The 24964-nt window shown below is 34.8% G+C and overlaps 1 protein-coding gene across 1 annotated transcript in view; it reads left to right on the forward strand.

The window, feature by feature from the left end:
• Positions 1–24135, forward strand: part of DTNBP1 (dystrobrevin binding protein 1) — a 39194-nt gene extending 15059 nt beyond the window's left edge. The window contains exons 7-10 of the mRNA XM_034429210.3: positions 259–281; positions 18820–18975; positions 20804–20947; positions 23710–24135. Coding sequence (XP_034285101.2) covers positions 259–281; positions 18820–18975; positions 20804–20947; positions 23710–23939 — 553 coding nt within the window. The 3' untranslated portion in view covers positions 23940–24135. The remainder of the gene's footprint in view (positions 1–258; positions 282–18819; positions 18976–20803; positions 20948–23709) is intronic.
• The last annotated feature ends 829 nt before the right edge of the window (positions 24136–24964 follow it).

Raw genomic sequence — 24964 nt, forward strand, 5'->3', positions numbered from 1 at the left:
TAAGTATTGAATGGATTTGATGCAAACATGGAATTAATAGTCCTTTTGATGCCGATAGGTGAGAATTTGGTTACCCATCCATTTAAGGACTATTAATTTCAACCAGTTAATAGATGATCCTGCTGTTTTGCTAATGGCATCCATGTTTTGCATCTATGCTGGAACAGTAGTATGGGTTTGGAAATAAAAGTATGTTATCTGCAAATAAAACTAATTTGTGTTCAATCTCTGACATACGTTATGGTTTTTTTTTTCCAGGAAAGAACTTGAAATCTTCAAAGGTATTTATAATTGTTGTGGTTTTCAATTTTAAACATCAAATACTGTATAATGTTTCCCCAAAGCAAGAGCCATCTTGTATAAGATGCACCTAAATTTTCAACCCCTTTTGGGGGGGGGGGGAGAAAGGTGCGTCTTATACTCCAAAAAATACGGTAAGTTTCTTTGGTGCCAGAAATTAATAAGATATACATCACATATATGCTTCAGCTGTAGCTACCATGATACAAACAGAGATCTTGATCACACACACTTGCTGTATGCTATGTTGACAGTTGCAGTGATGATCTTGGTAATACAGATAGTTTTAGTTTAATAATAGTAAGTGGGACTGGCAACTGTTGACTAATGATGCAGTTGTAAAGCACAACATCACATGATTTACGATGGCATTTGTGGCACTTCTAGTTGCCCTTGTTAGGTGAAGCTTAACAGTGAAGGTCACAGTGTCCCATGGTCATGCAATTGTTTTTTGAAAGCTCCTGCCAGCTTTCCCATTGACACTGCTTGTCAGAAGCTGGCAATGAAGATTTCAAATGGTGATCATGTAACTGTGCAATAGTGCAATCATAATCACAATCACATGACCATGAGGCTGCTATGATGGCCGCAACTACAAATCGCCTGTGTTTGGTCATAACTTTGAATGATCAACAAATGAGTTCTTGTTCAACCATTTTAAAGTAGATCATTGGAGATAGTTGCGCTTGTGTTATGTGCCAATTAGAGGGAATCACATAAATAAAGATATGAGACATAAGCACAGTGGTTGGTCTTGAATGCTGAATTCATTTTGTCAACAGGAGAAACTGGATGCTATTATGCTCTATGGAATGTCTACTTATCAGGATTAAGTTATATAGAACATTTAGTTTGGCTGTACTATATGTCAATTCAAAAATTATTGGGAGAAAATGTATAATTTTGCAAAAAAGAATTACATAACCTTTAAAATTATTATGAATAGTTACATAATATTTCTCTTTAATAAGTGACTAATTTTACTTTAAAACAGCCAATATAATTGGACTTCAATATACAGTACATTATACATAAATTTTAGTTTGGAGCTTGATATGAATTAGTATAACAATTTTGAACACAGGCCATTATTAAGTTGGACAATGAGAGAGTAAATCTGATTCTGTATTGCTGAATATTAATATGATTTAATGTTATACTTTCATTTTGAAGAATAAAATGATTTCTGAAACAGATAGCATATGTCAGAAGTATTTTCATAGAGTTTATACTTGTACTTATATATTCAAATTTGCTGTTTACAGTAAAACTTTTTTTTTTAAAGTTCTTGAAAAATAGATTTTAGTGAACCAAATTTCATTGTAGTAGTGCCATTTGTACTCCTGCTGTTTGCCTGCTGAAAGTTTGGAATACCCCTTTCCTCCGATGAGTCTATTAAAATGGAATTTATTGCATTTGGACAAGACATTTTAATTCTTACCCAGTTTTTTAATTAATTAATTAATTAAACTTATATGCCTCCTAGCTTGCCTGGGCAACTCTAGGTGGCTTATAATAATTAAAAAAAACCAAATAAAAACAGTAAAACAGTAAATCTATAAATAGTAGCACTAAATTTGTTTAAAATTTACAAAGACAGTTCCCATTAGAAAAGGAAGAGTTTTTTCCCAGTATTGTCCAGGAGAATGTTTGCTACCCAAAACTGACTTCTATTGGGAGGGAATACAGTGCTGGCATTGATAGTATCCTTAAAATCAAAAAATCTTGTCTGTTTCCGTTAATATGCAATTCTGCTGTTATGCAAGGAACAGGGATCAAGTGGGACACAGTATTATGCTGATGTTCATTTGAAGATTATATAGAGGATTAAATAAAGATTCTCATAAATCAGAATTCTGTGTGGGGAGAGAGAGAGGAATTGAACCGACCAAGACTGAGCGTGCAAATAAGTTCCCAGAAACACTGCAGGAAAAAGATTATTCCAGTCTTTTATGTAAAGCAAGTGCAGAAATAATATGCTGTGCTTTAAGAGATTAGGTGAAAAGCATGATTGCATTTCAGACTAAGTCAAGAAGTCCAAGTAAGCCAAGTAAGTTTGAAGGTTCTGGATATGAAGCAACCAGCTGGGAGGTCATGAAAGTTGTTTCTAATGATGCATTTTACTTTATATGCCTTTATGGTCTAGGCTGCTAAATCTATCAGCCAGGTATTTACTAATTCTTCTCCATAGTGACAACTCATGAAGAATTTGCTACTCTCAAGGACTATGTTTATGTACTCTAGTACTCCAGCACTACTCAACACATCTACACATACCCTGTTTTCCCCAAAATAAGACATCCCCTGATAATAAGCCCAATCGGTCTTTTGAGTGCATGGCAATAAGGCCAAGCACTTATTTCAGGGTTCCAAAAAATGTAAGACAGGGCCTTATTTTCGGGGAAACACGGTAGTAATAAGAGTCTTAAACAGGGGCATCAAACTCGCGTTGTCACAGCAGTGTCACGTGATGTATTGGGACTGTTTTCCCCTTTATTAAACCAGGTATGGGCGTGGCCAGCACGTGGCGCATCTGGCCCCGGGCCATGAGTTTGACAGCCCTGATCTTAAGAATAGGAGAAAATGTGTCAATTCAGGATCAGAATAGTGGAAAGAGGTAGGATCTGGTTCATACCAGTTGTTAGGATTAAAATTTTGGCTAAGGATGATTCTGTGGGCTCAGTTTCTGTGTTTTTGATTATTCATTTCTCTCCAGAGTCTGAGGTAGCCATGACACAAATCTGCTTGGTATATAAATCTCATCTGTTTAAGGTTTGCACAGCCCTAGTAGTCTGCATGTGGTCTTTGAACATCTTTATCTACCTCCTGTTGAATTTAATTGGCACCGTTATTGAAAACTGGCAGCAGTTTCCTAGCTGATGCTACCTGTTTATATTATTTCTTTCTTAATGATACTGGTAACTGATAATTATCCTGCTCTTGCCAGACTTACAAGCTAAAGTCTAATTGTAATTTGCCATCATGTTCATATAAAGTGTATTTAGGATTTCTGAAATGTGATTGTGTATTTTACTAACTAGTGGTTAATATTTTCTTGATCATTCTCTCTGTGAGTGAAGAAAAGGCTTGTACTTCTGGCACTAATCCTTATACTCCACAAAATAGCAGATATCGAAATCATAATCAGCAGGGACTTATCATTGTTTATAATAATTTTCATTTCATAACATTCACATGCATTTGTATATGTTCATCCCTGAAAGTTTTTCTTAAAAATATTTATATTTCCTCAATTATTAGGATCCTCTTTAGCTGCCACTTACAAATATTTAAGCTGCTAATATCTTTGTATCTTTATCTTGCATAATATAGTCTTTTATGCTTCATCTTTCTGAACTGTAAAACAAAATGAAACTAACTGTATTTTACCTTCCATTTGTTGTCATTTTTGCCAGTATAATTCTTAGTTGCGTTTTTGCTATGATAGTCCTTTTGAAAGTAACTTAATTGAGATAGTGGCGAAAAACCCCTTGTTTGAAAAGGCACTTCTTTCATTTGCAAAATAATCATCCTGATTCTGTTCTATCAGTAGCCTTTTGCCTTATTTAGCAGTAACTGCATATCTCCATGACCGTTTGTGCATAAGCATTCCTCTTCATTTTGTATATCATGTTTGTTTCATCAGTATTATACAGTATTGCATGTAATGCACTATAAACAGTTCATGCACCCTATAAAGTGGACTGTAATTCGTGAAAGCTAATGCCATAATGCATTTGCTAGTTTTACATGGCACAAACTCTGTGCTGATTGGAAATCAAAACAGTTGTTTAAATGCATATTACCCAAAGATTCCTAAAGGTTTTTTTGAAATTCTGAAGTAAATGGAACAACTTAATTTAACAGAAGCTGTCAGTTGTTATTTGAAATAAGACTTTTCAACATTTTATATTTCATTCAGTATGTTAATACATGAAAACCAAATTAACTCCAGGAAATCACTATCTCTAACTCATCATTACTGATTAAAATTGCCTTCTACTGCTTAATCATTTGAATAGATTAAACTGTCAATTAAAGAATCTTTCATACACCCGACAAAGTTTAGCTTTCTTGTATTTTATTCTTAATATTAACAATATGAATGTTTAGGAAATTTGTCTCTTTTAATTCACTGTAAACTGTTTAAGGCTATGCATATTTTGTTTTTTAAGGTTTAGGAGCCAAGAATCTTTTGGAAAAGCTCCATAACGGTAGCAATTATTTTCTGTCCTGTATATATTATAAAATGTCTCCATTATGATACACTGGCAAAAAAGAAATGATATTCTTACATAAAAGAAAAGATCCTTAAAATGTTAGTTAATATTTCAATTTATATAAAATTGAACTGTGACATAATTGTGACTCATATTTAGAACTTCCATGTATTATTACTTAAGTGTAGAATTGGAGAATGTGTTTAAAAACATTTTGAAATGTGGGAGTAATAATTTTTCCTGTTTAAAAGGGGATTTGCTTTTCCATATATATTCTGATATGCTCTATTTAACAATTAGATCCTGCTCTTTATTTGGGAAACTGTAACTTTATTAGGTGGCTACTAGAAACTTGGTTAATGATTCTCATTTTCTGGAAAGTCTTTTTTTAGGAATGATGTTTTTTTTCTGAGTATACATACATGAAATATTTTGGTAACTTTCCCTTTTGAAAAAAAGAATCCGAAAGCTCATATTGCATAGCTAACCAAAAAGAAGAATGCTAATATAATCTGTTGCTCCTGTTAGATTAAAATGAACCCTGGATTTTAATGTTGTTGACTCTAGCTATTTATTTAGCACAGTGCAGCTTATATACATGCAAAAGAGGAAAATGCTTTCCTGTTAAGACTAGTTCATAATTTTTCCTTGTAGGGTTATTAAAAAACCATGATTATTGATAATTTTAAAGATAAAAGCAAAATAAACTCTTTTTGAAACTAATACCGATTCAGCACTGCTTTAAGTTGAACAGTGTTTTATATTTTGTTAAGCTAAAGGTAATTGAAAGATCACACATTCTTTAGGACTGTATTTTCACCCCTTTCTTCCACAGAATGTGGTATGTTCTCTGATACTACAGCTCTTAGCAGCTTGCTTTCAGCTTGGGAGCAGGACTCGAAGGAAGGGATTGTAAGTCTTCATTTTCTATGAAAGATGAATTAAAAAATGGTATATCATTTTTTGAGAAGGCAGAATGAATATATAGAATCATTCTTCTTTTTTTATATTGGGAAAGATGTACATCACTAGAGCTGCTCGGTAATTGGATGTTTCACCTGACCAGTATTGTGCTTCTGTTTATTTGCCCGTTCCTTCTGTGTTTTCTTCAGGAACCATGGCAAATAGAGTAATTCTGGTAGGCGAAAGTTTATTAAATTATATGAAAGCTTGTCATTTATTAAGCTAGCGTTAGACTCCAATTTAAAGTGTAAATATATTTTTAAGCTTTTAAAAACTGCCTTAATTGTAGCCTGTATTCTGACATTAGACATTGGTTTTATGTAGCTAAAGCTGAATAAAATGGGAAAATGTATAATAAAGGGAAAAGAGGGTTCCTTAATGACAAAGTGAATTTCATTAGTGGAACGCCCATAAATCTAGGCTAATCATAATGCAAGTTATGTATTAATATAAATTTGTATTACTGTATGTGAAGTAAGATCTGTTTAATAGTTATATAAAGAAAATCCTATTAGTGCTAGACATGACTGATTCATTAAAGAACTGTACTGGCCCCAATAATCAGAAATAATATATTTATGTTAAATTGTATGCTTAATGGCATTATTTTAGTATGCTTTGGTAGGAACATGGATTTAGTAGCTGTAAAATAGCTTGGATCTGGTAGTTCATAACCATTTTTCATGGTAACATGGTATATACATGAAATATTTGCTTCTCGTAATGGGGTCTGTGTTAAATACAGTGCTAGAAAAGTCCTTGGTTTGTATATGAATATTTCCTCCCATATTCAGAGCTGAGCCACAGTCAGAATTGCCTTTCAAGTGATCTATTGGAATGGGGTCATTAAAAAAAATATATACATTTTTTTATAAATGCATAAGCAAGACTGAAGGTTGACCTAAGCTGGATATGTCATCTTTCTGTAGAGAATATTTTAATGCAATCAATACTATAGTGGATAGCATTTTCAGGCAACAGCTATCAAGAGCAATAAATGTATAGACTTCCTCAGAGTTTTTTTAAATGGTATTTGATGGTGTAATTTCAAAATGCAAAAATAATTTACCATGAATTATTTAATCATGGTACTGGCATAGTACTGGTAAATTTTCTCATGACCAAAAGTCACATTTTGAATTATTCCTGATCATTTAGATTTTCTTTTTTAGTTTCATCATAACATTTTTATGTAGCAGAAGATAAACTGTCATATGTTACATTTAGTTATTTATTAATGCAGTGTATGCTCAGTTCCAAAAAAGATGATTGTTTGGGTGGGGTAAGTCAATAAGAAAGTGTTCTTATTTTAGTGTTCTAAAATGCAGAATTGAAATATACACAAATTTAGTACCTCACTGGACAAAATGCTCTCTTAGAACGAATATTCAAAAGCTACTTGAGGAGAGAGAAATATTTTGTCAAGCAGCCAAGGGGAAGACCAGAACACATAGAAAGGGCTTACATACAGTACACTGACTATCAACATTTGCCTAGTTCATGTGGTCTATTGGGAGATGGAAATTTGAACTCCAGTTAAAGAGTGGGAAAATATAATCTTAGCAAATTTGCTGTTTAACAGTTCCTACAGAACAAATTTCCCAATATTCAGTTAAAGCATCTATATTTTGATTTGAATTCTTCGCTTCTTGTTCTACTCTTGATTTCACAAGAGAACAGATCCACCCACCCTTGCATTCTGTATGTCTTTTGGAAGTTACACATGGTGATTCTGTTAATTATTTTTCTTGGGGCTTGCCTTCCAAATTCCTCACCATCCTTCTGAATCTGCACCAAATTCTCTGGGTCTCTTTTATAAAATCCAGTGTTTAGAACTAGATGCCATGTTTCAGATTTGATCTAACCATGGAACTATTGAGGTATGGGCGCAAGAGTAGTGTTAATGCAGTCCATTTGCAGTGCTCATAATTACATCCTATTTGAAGTGTTCTTCACAATTGCTGCAAAAACTGTATAATGAAAAAAACAAATTGAACTCTCTTACTGATAATCTAGACTCAATCTTGCTTTGATTATTAGATAGAGTAGGTTTTTTTTTAAAAAAATCAAAATGGAGTGTGGTCCTTTCTAATTTCTGTCCATACATGTTTCAGACGGCACAAAGATCGATGGTTAGAGATCCATGGTCTTACATTAGAGAAATAAAAGCTAAAGCTGAGAACCTGGTGGATACATTCCTATTAGGCCATTACTTTTAGATCCAATTTGGACACACTTCTAAGTATGAATTGTAAAAGCATGCTGAAAGTTTAATAAACTTTATTAAATATTTAGCACAGATGCTTGATCCCAGTGCTTCTATACGACGTTATAAATACAAAGAACTTTGAAGTGCCTTAACTCTGTCAATCGTGATTGTATGAAGCCTGAAGAAAGTGGGTGGATGGAGAACTGTGTGCATATAACACAATATTAATTTCTTTACTTTTTTTGTGAGGGTTCATAAATATACGCAGATAATGACAGAGTGAATACTATTAGCTCAGTTAGTAGAGATAATATATTTCAGTGTTTTGCTTTCTCTGTGGGAAGGCTTATAGCCATGTCAACATCCATTACTTCAATCCTTAAATTGACAGAAAAGTGTGTCAGTATAAATTGCACTACCCCAATGACCGGTGTCTATTCTCTATCAGATAAGAGACAAAAGACTGTCGCTATCCCAACACTTTTAATGTGGGACAGGTTAAGGAAAGCAAACATTTACCAGTTGCTCTCTCTAATGTGAGCTGGAGTTGGGACGATGCAGGTTTGATAATTGTTAAAAGTCTGTTTTGGAGGAAGAGTTTTGCATTGATACATTCAGCTTATAGTTTGTTTCCTTTTGGATTCAAGTTTAATTCTATTCCGGATCAAACCATTTTTAGAAGAAGCCTGAAAAACAACAAGAGGAAGGATTGTTATATGGTGTAGTGGAAAGCAATGATTACAATATGCCTTAATAGCAATATTAATTTTTAAAAAATAAAAGAGGCACCCCAATGTCAAAATTGTAGTGTTGTTCTACTTAAAGATGATACTATAAATCTAAGAGATTTTAAGATGATATCTTGAGGTGGGAGGGAGAAGCTTGTGGGGTATGTGTAAATTTCAAAGGATTGATTAAGTGCCATTATATCAGTGTTGACTCTCAGCAACCACGCAGGTGGATTACCTCCGTGGCAGTCTTTTTGTCACTTGTTTCCTTAGATCTTCTAATGGTGCCCCCATCACCTCTGTAACTGAATCCATCCAGTTTGTTGCTGGTTCTCATTTTCTTTATTTCTTTTTTCTTTTTTTACTTCTGCCTTTCCCAGTATTACAGTTTTCTCCAGAAAGCTAGGTTTTTACATAGTGTATCCAAATTTGAGCCTCGAATGAGAACTATGGGCTGATTTGTTTGATGATCCATTTATTTGCTCTTGGCTGTCTGTGGTATTCTCAGGAGTTTTCTCCATTGAGGTTTGAAAGGAAAAGTTACTGTATTCTGTGGTTTCAATAACTTTGGAACTGAATTGTAATGCTTTTTCTATACTTGGCTTTGGTGTCATCCTGTACCATCAATCCCTCCTCACTGAAAGAATGCTGGAAAAGATGCACCTAATAGGTTGAATAATCAAGCCAGGGTATTCATGAACATTTGCTAGAGTAAGAATTCTTTAGACCGCTCATAGGCTAACAAAAGTCTTGTGTTTTCCAGAAAGGGTTTCATGCAATTTAAATTAGCAGCTGAACTATTAGTTGTGATCAGGGTGGATTTGATTTAAATTGAGTTGATTTAAATCATGATTTAAATCACTAGTAAAAAGGCTTGATTTAAATCAACTCGATTTAAATAATAATTTTTAAAGAGCAACTGTCATCTCTGCTACTCCTTTGACCCACTGTTGACTCACCGATAGTCCCAGTGTTGCAGAATATACAGCCTCATGCTACATAACTAAGCTCCATTTCATGCTGAATAAACTAAATTATTTATGTATCTTAAATAGAAAACTATCTTACGATAGATTTTTACCCCAAAAGGTTTTTATTAAAATAAATTCGATAAAAATAAAAAAATCCGATTTAAATAAAAAAAATCTGATTTTTTTTGATTTTTTTTTTTAAAATCATTGATTTTTATCCACCCTGGTTGTGATCAACTAATTTAATTGGGCTGTACTAAGTTACTGTATTCCTTTCTTGACATAATATTTTACTATTTTCTACTATGCCTGGTTACTGAAATATGAAGAGTAAAACTACTATTTTTACTAAGCAGAAATTTTATAAAAATAATATCAACTTAATCGAAAATTGGAACACTATGTACAGAACTGATTTGGTAACAGGAAAATGTAATATTCTTTTTGCTATCTTTTAACACACTGTTCTGTCATGCCAGTGGGATTTGAGAATGACTAAAAAAAAGTAAAACATGATTATAGATTGAATGTAATATCAGAATTAGTCAGTGATTCTATTTATAAATGCAGAAACTGATAATTCCAGATTAAGGGAAAAAACAAAATACTGTAGATTGTCATGTTCCACATCTATGGAATCTCCTAACTATGAATATAGTTGTTTTAAAGAAACTATATTCCATGGCTAAAAGTATGTTTAATTATATCCTGCTACATTATAAACTAGATGTTTCCTCTTCAAAGGTAAATTAGTAAATAAATTCATTGCTGTAACCAGAGATTGTAGTAAATAATATATTATGAAATATAATAAAAACCAGTAAAACAGTAATATTGTAAAGTAAAATAGTAAAATTAGAAATGTAAAAAGGTTATAGCAAGATAAAACCAAAGCTACAGCTAAGAACTTAAGTTTTTTTCTAGGTTTCAATGACAGCAGAGCAGATTCAACAGTTCAATTTTTCGAGGTTGAGTTCACTTACCATCAATAATTTGGCCCCGATCCCATTTTAAATGGGGCAGTGGATGATATGAAGGATAATGCCCTCTACTTTATTGACAGTACAGGCATTGTTTGACACCTTGCTTTCAAAATCTCCTTTTGATAGTGTGGTTATCCGATAAAGAAATGTTAAAACCCCTTCCAGGGAAGCACTAACTTTACTTGTGACCTCAATTGAGAATACTTGCATTCACTTTTAATTGTTGTTTTAAAGGCCTTACCTACTTATATAGCAATAGCAATATTACAATTTTGTTGTTTAACAGCACTTTCTGAGTGGTTTACAAATGTCAGTATATTGCCCCCAACAATCTGGATCCTCATTTTACTGAACTAAGAAGGATGGAAGGTTGAATCAACCTTGAGCTGATCAGGATCGAACTCCAGAATGTGGGCAGAATTTGCTTGCAACACTGCATTCTAACCACTACACCACCATAGTTTATATATGAATCTGCCAAAATATTATTTTATTGTTTACTTAGTAATCAAATTTATATACCACCCATATCACTATCTGACTTGATTTACAAATAAAAACCGTAAAATTTTATACAAAATACAATATACAAAGTTAAAAAAAAAGTTAAGAAGCGAAAAAAAAAGACCAACCTAGGGTTGCATGTCACTATTGCATGTCCCCATGCTAGTTGACAGAACCAGATCTTAATTCTCTTAATTCTCTTCCGGAAGGCCAGAATGGGAATTAAGTATAAAAGTGTAAAAGGTCCTTTTAACTGGTTACCTACTGGGATAATTAGCTTTTTTGGTTGTCATCCTATAATTTACAAGCTTCTTTGCTTGATTTATGAGGTATTAGCTTAATTTTTTAGAATACCTTCCCATTAGCTGAATTGATTTATATGTAACTCCCAAGCAACCCACTTTTTGCTTGAATGGCTTTTTTGGTAAATAATGCAACATATTTGTCAACTGACTTGGGGTTGTCTCTTAAGATTTCTAAGATTTAAAACAGAAACTGGTTACTGTAAAGCCACCATTCTAGAAATGCCAACAATTCTGAAATCCCTAGAAGATGAATTTGCTTTTCTACATACTATTTTGGCCTTGTACATATATCAAATAAATATAATCACCCTGCGCACATTTTATGCTCTTGTGGACTGACAGAGGAGGACAGAAAGCTCCATTTCTAAACTTGTACTAATGGATGTACTTGTACTAAACTTTCACTAATGGATTACTTGGTTTTTCTACAGAATTAAGAGGAATAAGAAAGGGCACAAGCCTGTTTATTCATTTGCACAGAATTCTATGAATATTGCTGTATGCAATATTTTGTGTATGGCTAACAAATGTAGATACAAGACTGTTATAATGTGACATGTTTGTTAATATTTTGTGCCTTCAAGTTAGTGTTGGCACTTGGTGCTTGCAGTTTTCTTGGTAATGTTTTCAGAAATGATTTGCCCTTGCCCTCTTCTTAGGGTTAAGAGAGAATGATTGACCCAGGGTCACCCAGCTGGCTTTGTATCTAAGACTCATCAGACTCATGAGGCCCTGGACATCTAGTAGTGCAGCCCCACTATAAAAAATATAAAAAAATAAAGGCAGTTCAACTGTATTATATATTTTACATGTGACCCAAGACAATTAATCTTCACACAATGCTTCCCAGGCAAGCCAAAAGGCTGACAACCATGCTATAGTGGATGGATCCAACTTTGATGGATCGATGTTGTCGACTTTGATACAATTTTAAGAGTCTGTGATTGCAAATAATTTGTAATAGAAGCAAGGATTTTCAGTAATAAATTCCAATCATCTTAAAGTTTTATAATAAGTATCTTGTAACTTTTCTTTGTATGGCCCAGCATAAATTATTTGCATTCATTTCTCCATCGTCTTAAACTGAAGTACAGCACAGGAGAGCTTTGTAAATAGTGTTATTTTTATTCCTTGATTGTTTTGGTTATAGGATGGGTACAGGTAAAAGGTCAGTGTAATTGAAAGCTCGGTTGCCTTTATGTCGAATATTGCAGTTGAACTTTGTATAGATGCTAGAGTAAAACCCGGAATTCATATTATGTATTGAAGTACATTCAATTATATAGATTAAAAGAGAATTGAGGGGAAATGATATCGATCATGTCTCCAAAATTTCCTCTCACACATTTATAAAAGTTTAATTTACTTTTTTGCCAGTCCTTATTTTTTATCTTCTTTGGAGGATCCTAATATTCTTTTCTCCAAAACATGCAGCTGAGAAACATTATTGAAGGGGGAAAAATGCCTTGTCATTGTGAACATGGAAAGTACAGGCTGACATCTTGAGCTGACGTTAATTACTACTCTAAAGAGGCAGATTGTCTTTCTAGATAGATTGGAGAAATCTCATTTCAACAAGATTGCAAGGCTTATTTGTGTTGATTAGAAAAACATTTTTACTTCTTTAATAGAACTGATTGCTACTGTTTAGCTGCTAGTAGAATATGTTATGTTACTAGTAAATCTTCAGAAATGCAGGATTGGTTCATTATTTTGCAAGCTGCTGCTGCTTTTACGAGGGAAAGTCTAGGAACTGTCTATCAATTATGCCAAGTGTTTCTTAAAGAAAGCTAAACTTCATTGCCATGGATCCAGATGTTCTCTGAAAAACGGCATTTATTTTGTTAAGTAGCACAGGATACATTGCTTTAACCCAAGGAAAGCCTTGGACAATAGCCAGGCTCTTTGTCTATATCCATGTTTATATTTTGTATAACTTGTATTTTATACTATAATTGGAATTCTTTCTAATCGTTAATTTAAAATGCATTTCTAAAGATGAAATTTAGAACTTATTTAATGTGTCTTAGACTTGCATTATTATGGCTCTGGTTTTGACCTTTATATTCCTCCTTAACATTTTCCTTTAATTCAGTTTATTTCCTTCATTATGTATTAGGCCATTTCCTACATTTAATGCTGTAGAGGAGTTTTCTATGATACTTTTCAGACAGCAGATTCCCCTCAAGAAGACTTAAGCCACAATATTAAAGATAAATAATAAAAATGAGTAAAACTGCAATCCAAAACCACAAATATATTAGAATATAGTATATAGAATTATAGTCATACCTTGGTACTAGATTGCTTTGAAACTCATAAAATTCAATCAAATCTAGATTGAAATTCAGTATAGTAAAAATTCTGACTTCTGCTTAGTTAATTGCTATAAAAATGAATGCTGTCACGACATAAGTACATGTGAGGATAAATATGATAAAATATATGGAAAATATCATTGATCACAATGTTCTGGTTCAGTAGAGATAAAATGACTACATAGACCTGGCAGACTGATGGAAGAACTGTAAACATAGATGAGTAATAAAATGTGCATACTACTGCTGAGAAGCAGCTGTCATTGTGTATTTAATATACACAATGAAATGCAAGGCAAAATAGGTTGGCATTGATATCTGCATTTCTAATTTTAGTAGGCATATCTAGTTCAAAAGCTGCATGCCAAAAAAGAATTTTGAGGAACACATTAAGACAACAAAACCTACAGAATAGGAAACCAACCAAATTGCATTATGAGAATTAAATATATACTAAAGAAAGAGATAGAAATAGTAGAGGAACGTTATGAATGTGTGGGTCTGCTGAAGATATAGGATAAGAACATGAGTGACATGCCTGAGCCCAAAATGATGCAGTGAAATCCAGTTGAGTCCAATTTTTTATTTGTTTGCACCTAACAGACTAAAGCTATAACCTTCTAATCTAATAGATACACTCTGGGAGATTCTAAGGAGCAATTACTTTTCCTCCCTCCCCCATCCAGTTCAGGACTGCACAAGGTCTTATTTTGGGGCCTCTCTCTGGAATATGTTGCCTCCTCCCTGGAAAGCCACAGTGGAATTTCTCCCTACCCTCTTCTTTTCCAGGTGCACATTCTGTCATAATGTGCTGGAACAGACTTTTTCAGGAGGTTAAGTTGAATGACTTTGTCGTGCTGATATTGGTGGAGGTGTGGTCTTCTCCTTGATAGTATTTATTAATATTCAGATGAATACTGAATAAATATAAACATTCTAAATATAGTGTGTTTACACTTGTCTGAATAAGTATTAATATTCAGGCAAGTACAAATGCACTGCAGCAATCCAAAACACATAACCTATACAACATCTTCCAGCAAAATGGATACTCACGCAACTTTATCAAAGTGGTCTGACCACGCAGACCACTATAGCACGGCTAACACAAGTTATGAAAAGATTAACACTAGCAAAGATAAGAACAACTCAGAAACAACAGAGTATTATAATCATATAGCATCACCCATCACTATAGGACACAAACCAACTAAAGTCCCTCAAAGTATCTTAGTAAACTAAAAGACTCAGGACCCAAAACAAAACAAAACAAAACAAAAACCCAAAACAAAACTAAGAACAGGACTGCCTAGAAGTCCTGTTCTTAGAAGAGGACTTCTAGGCAGTCCTAGAAGATAGGACTGCCATAGCCACTATATAGGACAGGCAGGCAGAAGAGTAGCAGAGCACATCCATGAATACCAGCTAGCAATCAGAGAACACAATGGACACTTCTTAAACTCACCAACATGGACCATAGTTTCAACTGGGAAATTGTGAACATCCTAGATTAAGCTAAATGTAAAAAAGCTAGGGAATTTCTGTAAACTAGGCCATTCCAACAGATCAGCCACTAATAAACACAGAGATAAAGCACATTTACACACTGTGTAATGTCCTGTAAAAAAGACAATAAAAAAGCTAAGGAAACAAAAGGACCAGAATACATCATTTCCAGCAGCCATATCATATTAGCAGGGATTAACACCAGACAGTCAAGCAGTATTTCTTAAGAAACTACCGAGAAGAAAGCCATACCTCCACCAGTTACTGGTAGGGCAAGTTACTGCATATAAAACTCCACACTCGCTAGCACTGATGATGTTATCTTGTTGGGTAATTAAATGTCTGCAAACACACAACCAAACTCAGAGAGCATCAAGAACTCCACAGTTCAACCCTGAGTTGCATACAGTAGTGGCCAAAATTGTGGAACCTTTTGGGAAAAGTGTATTTTTGAGGTTTGATGGCTAATGTCACCCCCCCTTTTTTTTTTGGAGTAGTACCATAACATATATAAATGGAAAGATAATTTAATCAAGAATGTAATGCTTTTCAACCTTTGTTTGAGAGATGAAAGTGGCTTTTTTTGTGGAATTCTAGATTTTAGGCCAAATTCCTGCAGTCTGCACCGAACAGTCCTTGCACTCAACTTCACATTATATTGTGCCATTTCATCTTGTATACACCCAGATGATTTTCTTCTGTCATGTAGGCACATTCTCTTAATTCTTCTATCACTTGCTGTTGTGCACCTTTTCCTGCCTTTACCAGTGTGGTTTTGTAGTGACTGAGTCTCCTTATACCTCTTCAAAAACTTAGAAATGCCACCTTTGGTTAAGTTTCCACCAATTTTTCTTCTAATTTCTTTATAACTATAGCCTTGTTCACTTAATAATACTATTTTACATCACTTTCTGAGCACCCAGTCAACTCTTTGCACCATTACTTTAATTTTTTATGTTTTGCAAGCTCACTAAAAGAACACAAAAAACCCCAACCAACTTGATAGCGATCATATAACAAATGGACAAATGTCCTCTCAGCTTCAACACATGACATCCATAACCGCCCTGAGTCTCGGGAGAAAGGCGGCATATAAATTGAACTAACAACAACAACAACAACAACAACAACAACTGAATCCTACTGTGATCTGATTGGCTCATTGCCAAAACAAGATGACACCTGATTGGCTCTCTAAACACTCATGCTCATTGGCTACAATCAGATGAAGGAAAGCTACTGTCAGATGTGCCTCCGTTCAAAACTCAAGAAAGAAAACCACCAACTCCATATTTGTAGAGAAAGGTATGAGTATGAAAGGTACTGAGTATGAACTGATAGCAACAAAAAACAAAACAAAACCAAGATCTGAGGCTAAAGGTGTGAAAATTACATATTGAAAGTATTCCCAAAATCCTTCCCCCCAAGGACCATGGCTGAATGTCCAATCTCCAGCTCCCCAAGGTGTCATGTGAGATGCATCTTCAGATGGCCCCATTCATCTGGTATGCCAGAACGGTTGACCTTGACTGGCTATCAACAAGTCCATTCAGCTGCGCAGAAGAGAGTATCCCTCCCTTTTCAGTCATATCATGAGACAGCTCCACGAGCTCGCTTCCCCCACCCAAATACCTATACATCCCCCCCCCGGTTACTATGGCAGCCAATAGCAAGTAAGCATCATAGAGGCTGACAGCTATCTGATATCAACCTAAGCAAGTTGTGCTTCCTTTTTCTGGTTATTTGGCTGTAACTTTTCATAGAATACAGATAGTTGAACAAACTTTGTTGCATTTGTTACATTCTTGATTAAATTATCTTTCCATTGATATATAATTTTATGGTACTACTAAAAAAAAAAAGCGGTGTTATTAGCTATCAAACCTCAAAAATACACTTTTCCCAAAAGGTTTCCACAATTTTGGCCACTTCTCTATTCTATTCTATTCAATTCACTACTGTTGGAACAGCAACAGAAATCATGGAATTGTCTCTGATAATCTTGTTCTTAACTGCAATGTATAATAGTATAAAAGGCTTGCTTAGATACTGTCAAACTAAAAAAAAACATATAAAGCACTAGATGCTTTTTATGTTCATACTTACAAGTATATTTTTAGTAACTTTTTGTTTCTGGCAGCTATATGTTAAACTAAGTAAAGATTTTTGCTTGTAATCTTCACTGTAATATATCTGAAATACCATGTTTCCTTCTGCTGTTCTTGCACATTTTCTGTTTGGGATGTTAACATCCCTAGATGTTTACTTCAGTGGTGTTTTTATTATCTCTGAAAAAAATATTTTGATAGTAACTATATAGGTAAAGTAGGTGTGTAGAACATTAAAAAGTTATAGTGCAGTTGTTGATACTTTCATAGCAATCGTTGATGTGCTGTATTTATTTAGTGTATGGCATATTATACATGGACTAGCAATATATATTAACGTTTCATCTAAATTAGTAGAACACAATAAAATATAAATGTTAAAAAGATCTATGTTCAAATACTAATGTCTAGGCCATCTAACCACTGAAGCACAGCATTGTTTATATTAAAAAAGATCAGATACTGGACTGGTATATGCCTTCACCTTAAAGCCTGTCATGATGTGATCTACAGTTTGATGTGGGATCCCACTGTCACACTGAGGGGATGATACTATGCCCCATTTATACAGAGAATCCCGCTTGTGAGGTATGAATCCTATTCAGGATTATCTACTGCTTTTCATGACATGCTATATTCATGAGACAGTTTTGCTGAAAAACAATTTCAAAGGTATCAATTTTATATTCTTTTGCTTTTTTCTTGTGAGATTAAATATTTTTACAGTATATTTTAGTTGAGAGTAGAATTGTAACTAATATAGGTTAGATCTATGTTAAAATTCTTGTTTCCTGAGTCCATTAAAATTATATGCAAGTTCAGTTAAGGAAGGAAGTAGTAGGTCATTCTTTTCTGGCCATTTAATAAAGAGTTTTCCTTCTAACGGTTAGAATCTAACCAATGACACTTTAAAGATTTAATGCACAAGGTTGACTGAGAGGTTTAGGAATTGGAGAACGGTTACATAAACTCCCTATTTTATTTCATTGCTGATGGAAGGAAGTGGCCAGATGATATTATTATTGTTGTTGTTGTTATTGTTGTTGTTATTTTAGGGATAAATCTAGGAATCTGTAAGCCTTTTCTTAAAAAAAGAAAGACTTGCAGCTCTCCAGCATTTGCTTTTGGTCTTTTTGTCCCAGTTAAAGAATACAGAGGCAAATGGAACGAAAACAAAACACACCAACTGTAACCTAAATGCTGATGTCCCTGGCTGAGAAGGGCTCCCATTCACAGTGGAGCAGGCAACTTTTTAAGAGCTACTTTAGGATTTTCTACTTTGTCTAAGGATTATAAGAGATATTGCTGATGACTATTGCTGGCATTCGGGGATTTTTTGGGTGGGGGGAGAGCTTTACATTTTGAGAAGAAGACTATAAGGGGCAGAATCAGTTTAATATGTGCATTTCACTGTTTGGGGGAAATAAATCATTGCAAAGAATGCAGTAAGAGACGTAACTACCATGATGTAATGTGCAATTCCGTATTAAAAAATCTGACACTGACCTATTTGATACTGAATTGTTTTGCTAGCTAGCACTGAAATAAGTCTTGGATAATTAAGAAATTTCAAAACCTGAGCTATAATTATTTGCTGTACAATATTTTTTATTTTAATTCCATAAGTTTACTGAGATACAGTTGTATATAAAATGCTTCTTTAAGTGCCGAAATAACAATATTTCATTTATTTCCCTATTTCAGCTGAACTTGATACAGAGCATGTTCAGAAAGTGCTGGACATGGAGCATACCCAGGAAATGAAACTAAAGGAGCGGCAGAAATTCTTTGAAGAAGCTTTCCAGCAGGACATGGAACAGTACCTCAACACAGGCTATCTGCAGATAGCTGAAAGACGGGGCAAGTATTGAAAATTTTCATTTTAAGACTCCAGGTAAATCTCTCTCCAGCTAAATCACAAAGCAGACTCACTGAGCTGCTCCAACATTCCATTGGATTTTATACTCTTTTTATGTCTTCCATACTATAATCTTACTCAAGAAGTTAGAATCAGTGATGTGCTCAAGAGTACTCCTTTTCAAGAAATGAGATTAGTTGATACTAAGTTTAGCCAGAATAAAAAACAGTGTGTTCTGTCTTATTCCTTTTGCTCTAATTGTAAGACTAGAGTGGCCATTGTAAGAGTTGTTCATCTGGGAATAGATGCCAAGAATTAATGTATATTACATTGCAATATATTTAACTATTTCCTTGTAAATCAGTGAGCTGGATGGCAGAAAGTACAGCTGAAACTTGCTGAACTGTAACGTGTATCTTGCTTCTCATCAAGAGAAAAGGATAATCAGAAATTGCCTCTACCACAAAGGAACCAAGTAAATAAAGAAGAATCTTGCTTCTCCCTAATGGGAGAGCCCATTAGCAGCATGTGAACACATAGGGCTCTTACTCGAGTTCCCCATGTAACTATTACTGTCTTTGATATCTCCAAATAACCGCTAGAACAAGACATTGACATTTGCATTACATTACCTTTTTTATGGAAGCTGTGGGCATTGTTGTTTCCTGTATTGATTAGTTGGATTATTTAATGAAACACTGTATAAAAATATTCTTTTATTTGGCCTGAGCTTTGCTTTATTCTACTTCATTGGATCATGCAAGAGAGGAAGACTTCCCGTCTTTCCTTAAGAATATCTTGCCTTGAAGGATGTTTATTTTTGGCCTAAAGTCAACCCGGTCCTAATCCAAGACTTAACCTTATACCAATCCATATCCCTGTCCCCCCCCTTTTTTTCCTTTTCTTTCTATACCAGGCCATACCGTGGTTTTTTTTCCTTCCTCCTAGGGTAATTCATTCAGCCCCTTCACAATGTTGGATGGTGTTCCAGCAACTTCATTGCATGTTATACTTGAAATCTCTGGAATGTAAAACAGGTTGATAGAAAAGTTATTTAGTGCTTCTATTAGTGGAAAATGGGACCAGGAATGTGCAGACCTCAGTGGAATATTCTGTTGTTTCCTGGAATGTCTAATCCTGAGAGCGATTGGTTTTCTATAGGTCTGGATCATTGATTATACTTCTAGACCTGGAGGAGTGCCTTCGCATCAATATGTTAAGGCAGGGGTGTCAACCTGGATTTCTTGAAGGGCCATATCAACATTGTACTTGTCCTCTGCGGGCTGGCCAGGGGGGAAGGAGATGGGCCAGCCAACCTCCTGCAGCACCCTGCCAGCCAAAACAGCCCGCTGCAGGAGACCGTCTAGGCAAAAAATGGGGCACATAGGGGCTGCCCGCAATTCCCTCCACAGCCAATTTTTGCTAGCAGAGGCACTGTGGCCCGGTCCTTTGCTATTTCCAGGCTGGCCCTGTGGGCCGGATCTGGCCCACGGGCCTTGAATTTGACACCCCTGTGTTAAGGGAAGAGAGGGAACATTCTGGGAAACAAAGAACCTTTCCATCACAGAATTTGATAGCTATAAATCTCTGTGTAATCATTAAATTATAATTACATTTTATTTAACTCAGTGTTAGAAACTTCTAAGCAACTATCTCAATTCTTTATAATGGGTTTCAAATCAACTATTACTCCAAATTATTTTTCTGAAACTCATAAGCCCCGATTCATCCTTTCATGCATAGAGAAGAAAATGGGGTAAAAATTAAATTTTGCAACCATGAATTCCTAAATACGGGTAAATTTGCTGACTTATTTATTTTTAATTTCAGAGCCAATAGGGAGCATGTCTTCCATGGAAGTGAATGTGGACACGTTAGAACAAATGGACCTCGTTGATATGTCGGATCAAGAAGCCTTAGATGTCTTCCTTAATTCTGGAGTAGAGGATAGTTCTTTGCTATCTGCTATGATCGGTAGTTGTTTCTCATTGTATTAAATGAACAAACACAGTAGAGCTAATTGAGTCTTTCTGGTGGGATAGATTAATTTTAAATCAAGAGATTTTTTTTCTTGTAATCAAAGAATGTACTAGATGCAAGGCTACTTGATGTCATACTGCAGTATTGGCTTAGAAGAGGCTCTCTTGGGGGGGTCTCATTTATGCTATCGGAGAATACCCATTACACTTACAAAGTTTAAATTTTCACTGGCAACCTGTTAGATTGTAGGAAATGATGGAGTTATAAAATCCAAAGCCCCTGATTCAGTTGGACGCTAGTTGAGATTAGCAATATTAAAATAAGCCAGATAACAAATGAAGACAGTATTAACATAACAATGCAATTATAACAAGATCAGAATCACACAAATGCACTTTAGAATTAGTTTAGAAATAAACTAATTTTATGTGAGATACAGTATTACAAAAAGCCAGCTGTTTGATCATATTTTTCTACCTCATACAGAATTTGGGTACATTGTATGTAATAATTTGAGTACCTGTCTGATAGCAGAAGGGAGACATAAAAGTTCTTTGGATAAGCTGTGTAATTTGGCTTAAAAGGTTTAACTAAGTTTGCTTTGTGTGTCATAATATAGTAAGATATACAGCTGTAGCTGATTCACACGAGCATGACAGTTAATAAGGAATCTCAGGAAACTGGTTTTCCAGCAAGATGGATAATAGTCTTATCATATGTTTAGAAGAAGGCTCTTTGATATCCAGGCAATTCCAAGATAGCAAGATAGCTACTGGAAACTACATTTAAAATCATTTTGCATTTCTACCCCCAAATGCTGTTTTAGAATCTGTCTTCCTTGTTCACATTGCATTGATAAAAAGAGCTCTGAGGAAAGACCACATTTGTATTACAAAGCTCTGGATGTGCTTCAGAGTGCCCAGGGCTCTCTCATAGTATTTGTTAGTTGCTGTCTGAAGCAGCAGCAACTTTTCACATTCTCCTTATAGATACAGCACAGTTCTGCAAAATAATCAGGTTGGTTTAAGGAGTTGCTGAAGGGTGCTAATGTATGCTAAGATCTAAAAGACATTTTCTTTCCCTGCAAATCCAAAGTCTATGTAAGCCCTAGTATTTATCAAAGATTTGTTAAGGGAGCCACAAGGCAAAAAACTTAGCTTTAACCAAAAAGTGAAGATCACTAATCAAATTCCACTCTGAGGAGTTCAGACTCCTGAGACAAGGATGCTTTTGGCACATTTCTTTCAAGAAATTAGATTGTTCCAATTTTTTAAAAAAATAAATACGCGCCTAATGGACACCGATAGAAGTCCTCCAATTGCTCTCTAGGGGAATCGCATAAAATTTGGCCAGAGGCCTCCTTTTATGAAAACTCCCAATTTATGTCTGTATCTTTTCACCATTTTAAAAATATTTGAAGAAAGATTCTTTAGTTGGTTAACTAGCAAAAAATAACCTTCCATAAAATACAGAATGACCATTTCTTTTTTTTAAATATGAAATACAACTTGGAGAAGAGATAATTAGTAAATGAAAAGCACTATAATCTTTACTCCATTCTTTTGCCCGGTTTACTTTTCCTACATTTTTAAAAAAATATTGTACTATTTACATATTTTTATCTGTAACGTGTTCTTGCAAAGTGCATAAAATGAACAGATGTAATTCGAGTACCTGTAACTCAAGTTCTTCAAGTAGTGATGACCAAGAATCCAGCCAGCCCATCTGCATGGCCCATTTGCTGTTTCTTTTCAGGGATCTGCTGCATCAGAAACTATGAGAGTTTAGTGAGAGCATGCCAGTTACGCCTGATATTCGCAGAGGATAGGACTCCCACCAAAAGAGTTATTGTAATGTTGGGAGTTCCCTCGGTGTTGCTCTACGCAAGATTCAAAACTTGTCTTGGTTCAAAGACCAAAGGAAAAATTTCAGCAGTAGAGACATATCTATTGGTCTTGGGAATTCTTTCTGCCCCCCCCCCCCCACCTCCCCGGGATATCAGAATACATATGCTGAAGTATCTCAATATTATTTATTAAAGTTGTATACCCCCTCTCTCACTGATAAGGCAATTATGGGCCCTATATGGTTACTCTAAACTTTCTGGCTTGTTAATTTTAAAAAGCATGCAGAAAGTGCAGGCACAATGTTTTTTGCCCCTTTTGAAGTGTCTCTTCTGAAAATCTGTAGATAAGCACCTTTACTAAATAAAGGTAGATCAGAGAGGGTGGGTGTCAGTGGGAAAGTTAGCTCTGGCTGTCCTTATAATGTCTTCTTTTTGGCATTCTCTTGTATTTATTTGTAGTCTAATTACTTATCTAAAATAATCAGTGAGATCAGAAAAAGAAGGTAGAATAGTGGTGGGAAATCTATTTTTTGTGGGATAAATTGTATGCTCTGCTATCTAAAATCAGAGAAGGCTATCCAGATCACTTTTCACAAGCAAGCCACTTTTCATTTTGAAGCACTTAATTTTAATCTGTGGTTGCTCTAGAGATCTTTATTTAAAATTGATTGTTCTGGCCTATTTTACAAAGGCAGAGATTGTAAAGCATGCCTGCATTTTCATCTTTTACCACATCCTGAGAAACAATGCAGTAGTTCTGCAATCATTTATATGAAATCATATAGTATAGCTTGATTTATAAATTGTCATAACAAAAAGAAGATAGTTTAGATCCTATGACAAATATTCATTTTATAACCAGCCATTCAGTTGTATCTTTTAAAAAAAAATTTTTTTTTTTTTTTTGAAGGATCAGATTCCAGCACTCATCAAAATGAAATCAGTTTTCAGGTTCCCACTCAGTCAGAGCTGGACGAGAAGTTCTCTTCAGAAGCACCCGGAACAGAGTCTACTAGCCAAGATGCCTGTGAAGGAGATGCCCCAGTGGTCCAGTTAGATGAGGAAGATGTGCAAGTGGACACTGCCCTTGTGAATACAGAAACGAAGAGCCCCTCAGATGTCAGCGATGAAAGTGATTAACAGATTGAGGCTTATCACAGTGCCCTATAGGAATTAAGACTGGTGTGAATGAGGAAAGAAATAATCGGCAGAGCTTGTCATGTTTTATCTTCAGAGAGATAACTGTATGCAGTCATAGAAAATATGTGTTTTTATATTAAAAGCATTCTGAAAGCACACCCATTAAGCAATAAACTCTTGCCTTTGGAACAATTTACCTTCCATGTTGATGCTTACTGAAAAGGACAAATTGTGAATAGATTTATTTTACAATCTTCAGTAGAATTATAATACGGAGATAATTTTAAGCCTTTGTGGCAAGTTAGTATATTTTTGTTCCTAAAAGACTGAATATAAAAAAGGCTGTTTAACATGCAATGGAGAATAGGCTAGTTATTTGGAAACACGAGAGATTGAATGGCTATTTACATTAAAGAATTAGAAAGGTAAAAATCCCTGTATATGCTGTGCCTCTATAAAAAAAGATAAAACTGGATGTATATAGAGTACTTGCTATTCTATGTGTGTAGAGTTGAACAGCTGGTTGTTGTTTTTTGGCTTTCATATAACTGCCTCAGTTGAAGAATCAGCAATTGACAAAAAGCAGTGCTTGGATCTTATAAAAGAAAGGGTGGGTGGCCTTTGGATTTAATCTGGCCCCCAACTATGACTATATCACTGTAACTTATTTGTCATCATCATGTCCCAGGGATTCACAGTGGGATGTGAAAATAAAATACACGCTAAACATGAGATTAAAAACATGTTTTTAAGAAAACCACGCTACCATTTCTCACAGTGGCCCTTACTAATACAGACAGGCAACCTCCATATTAGATATTTAATTTTAATTTTTACATTTTTAAAACTTTATTCCACCTTGTATTATTTTTATACATAAGGCGGTGAACATATCTAATACTACTTTCTCCTAATTTCCCCACAACAACAATCCTGTGAGGTGAGTCAAGCTGAGCGAAAATGACTGACCCAAAGTCATCCATTCAGTTTTCAGGCCTAAGGCAGGACTATAACTCACAATTTCC

The sequence above is a fragment of the Pantherophis guttatus genome, chromosome 3 (assembly GCF_059756535.1).
Source record: "Pantherophis guttatus breed Tessera chromosome 3, ASM5975653v1, whole genome shotgun sequence".
Classification (NCBI taxonomy): Eukaryota; Metazoa; Chordata; class Lepidosauria; order Squamata; family Colubridae; genus Pantherophis; species Pantherophis guttatus.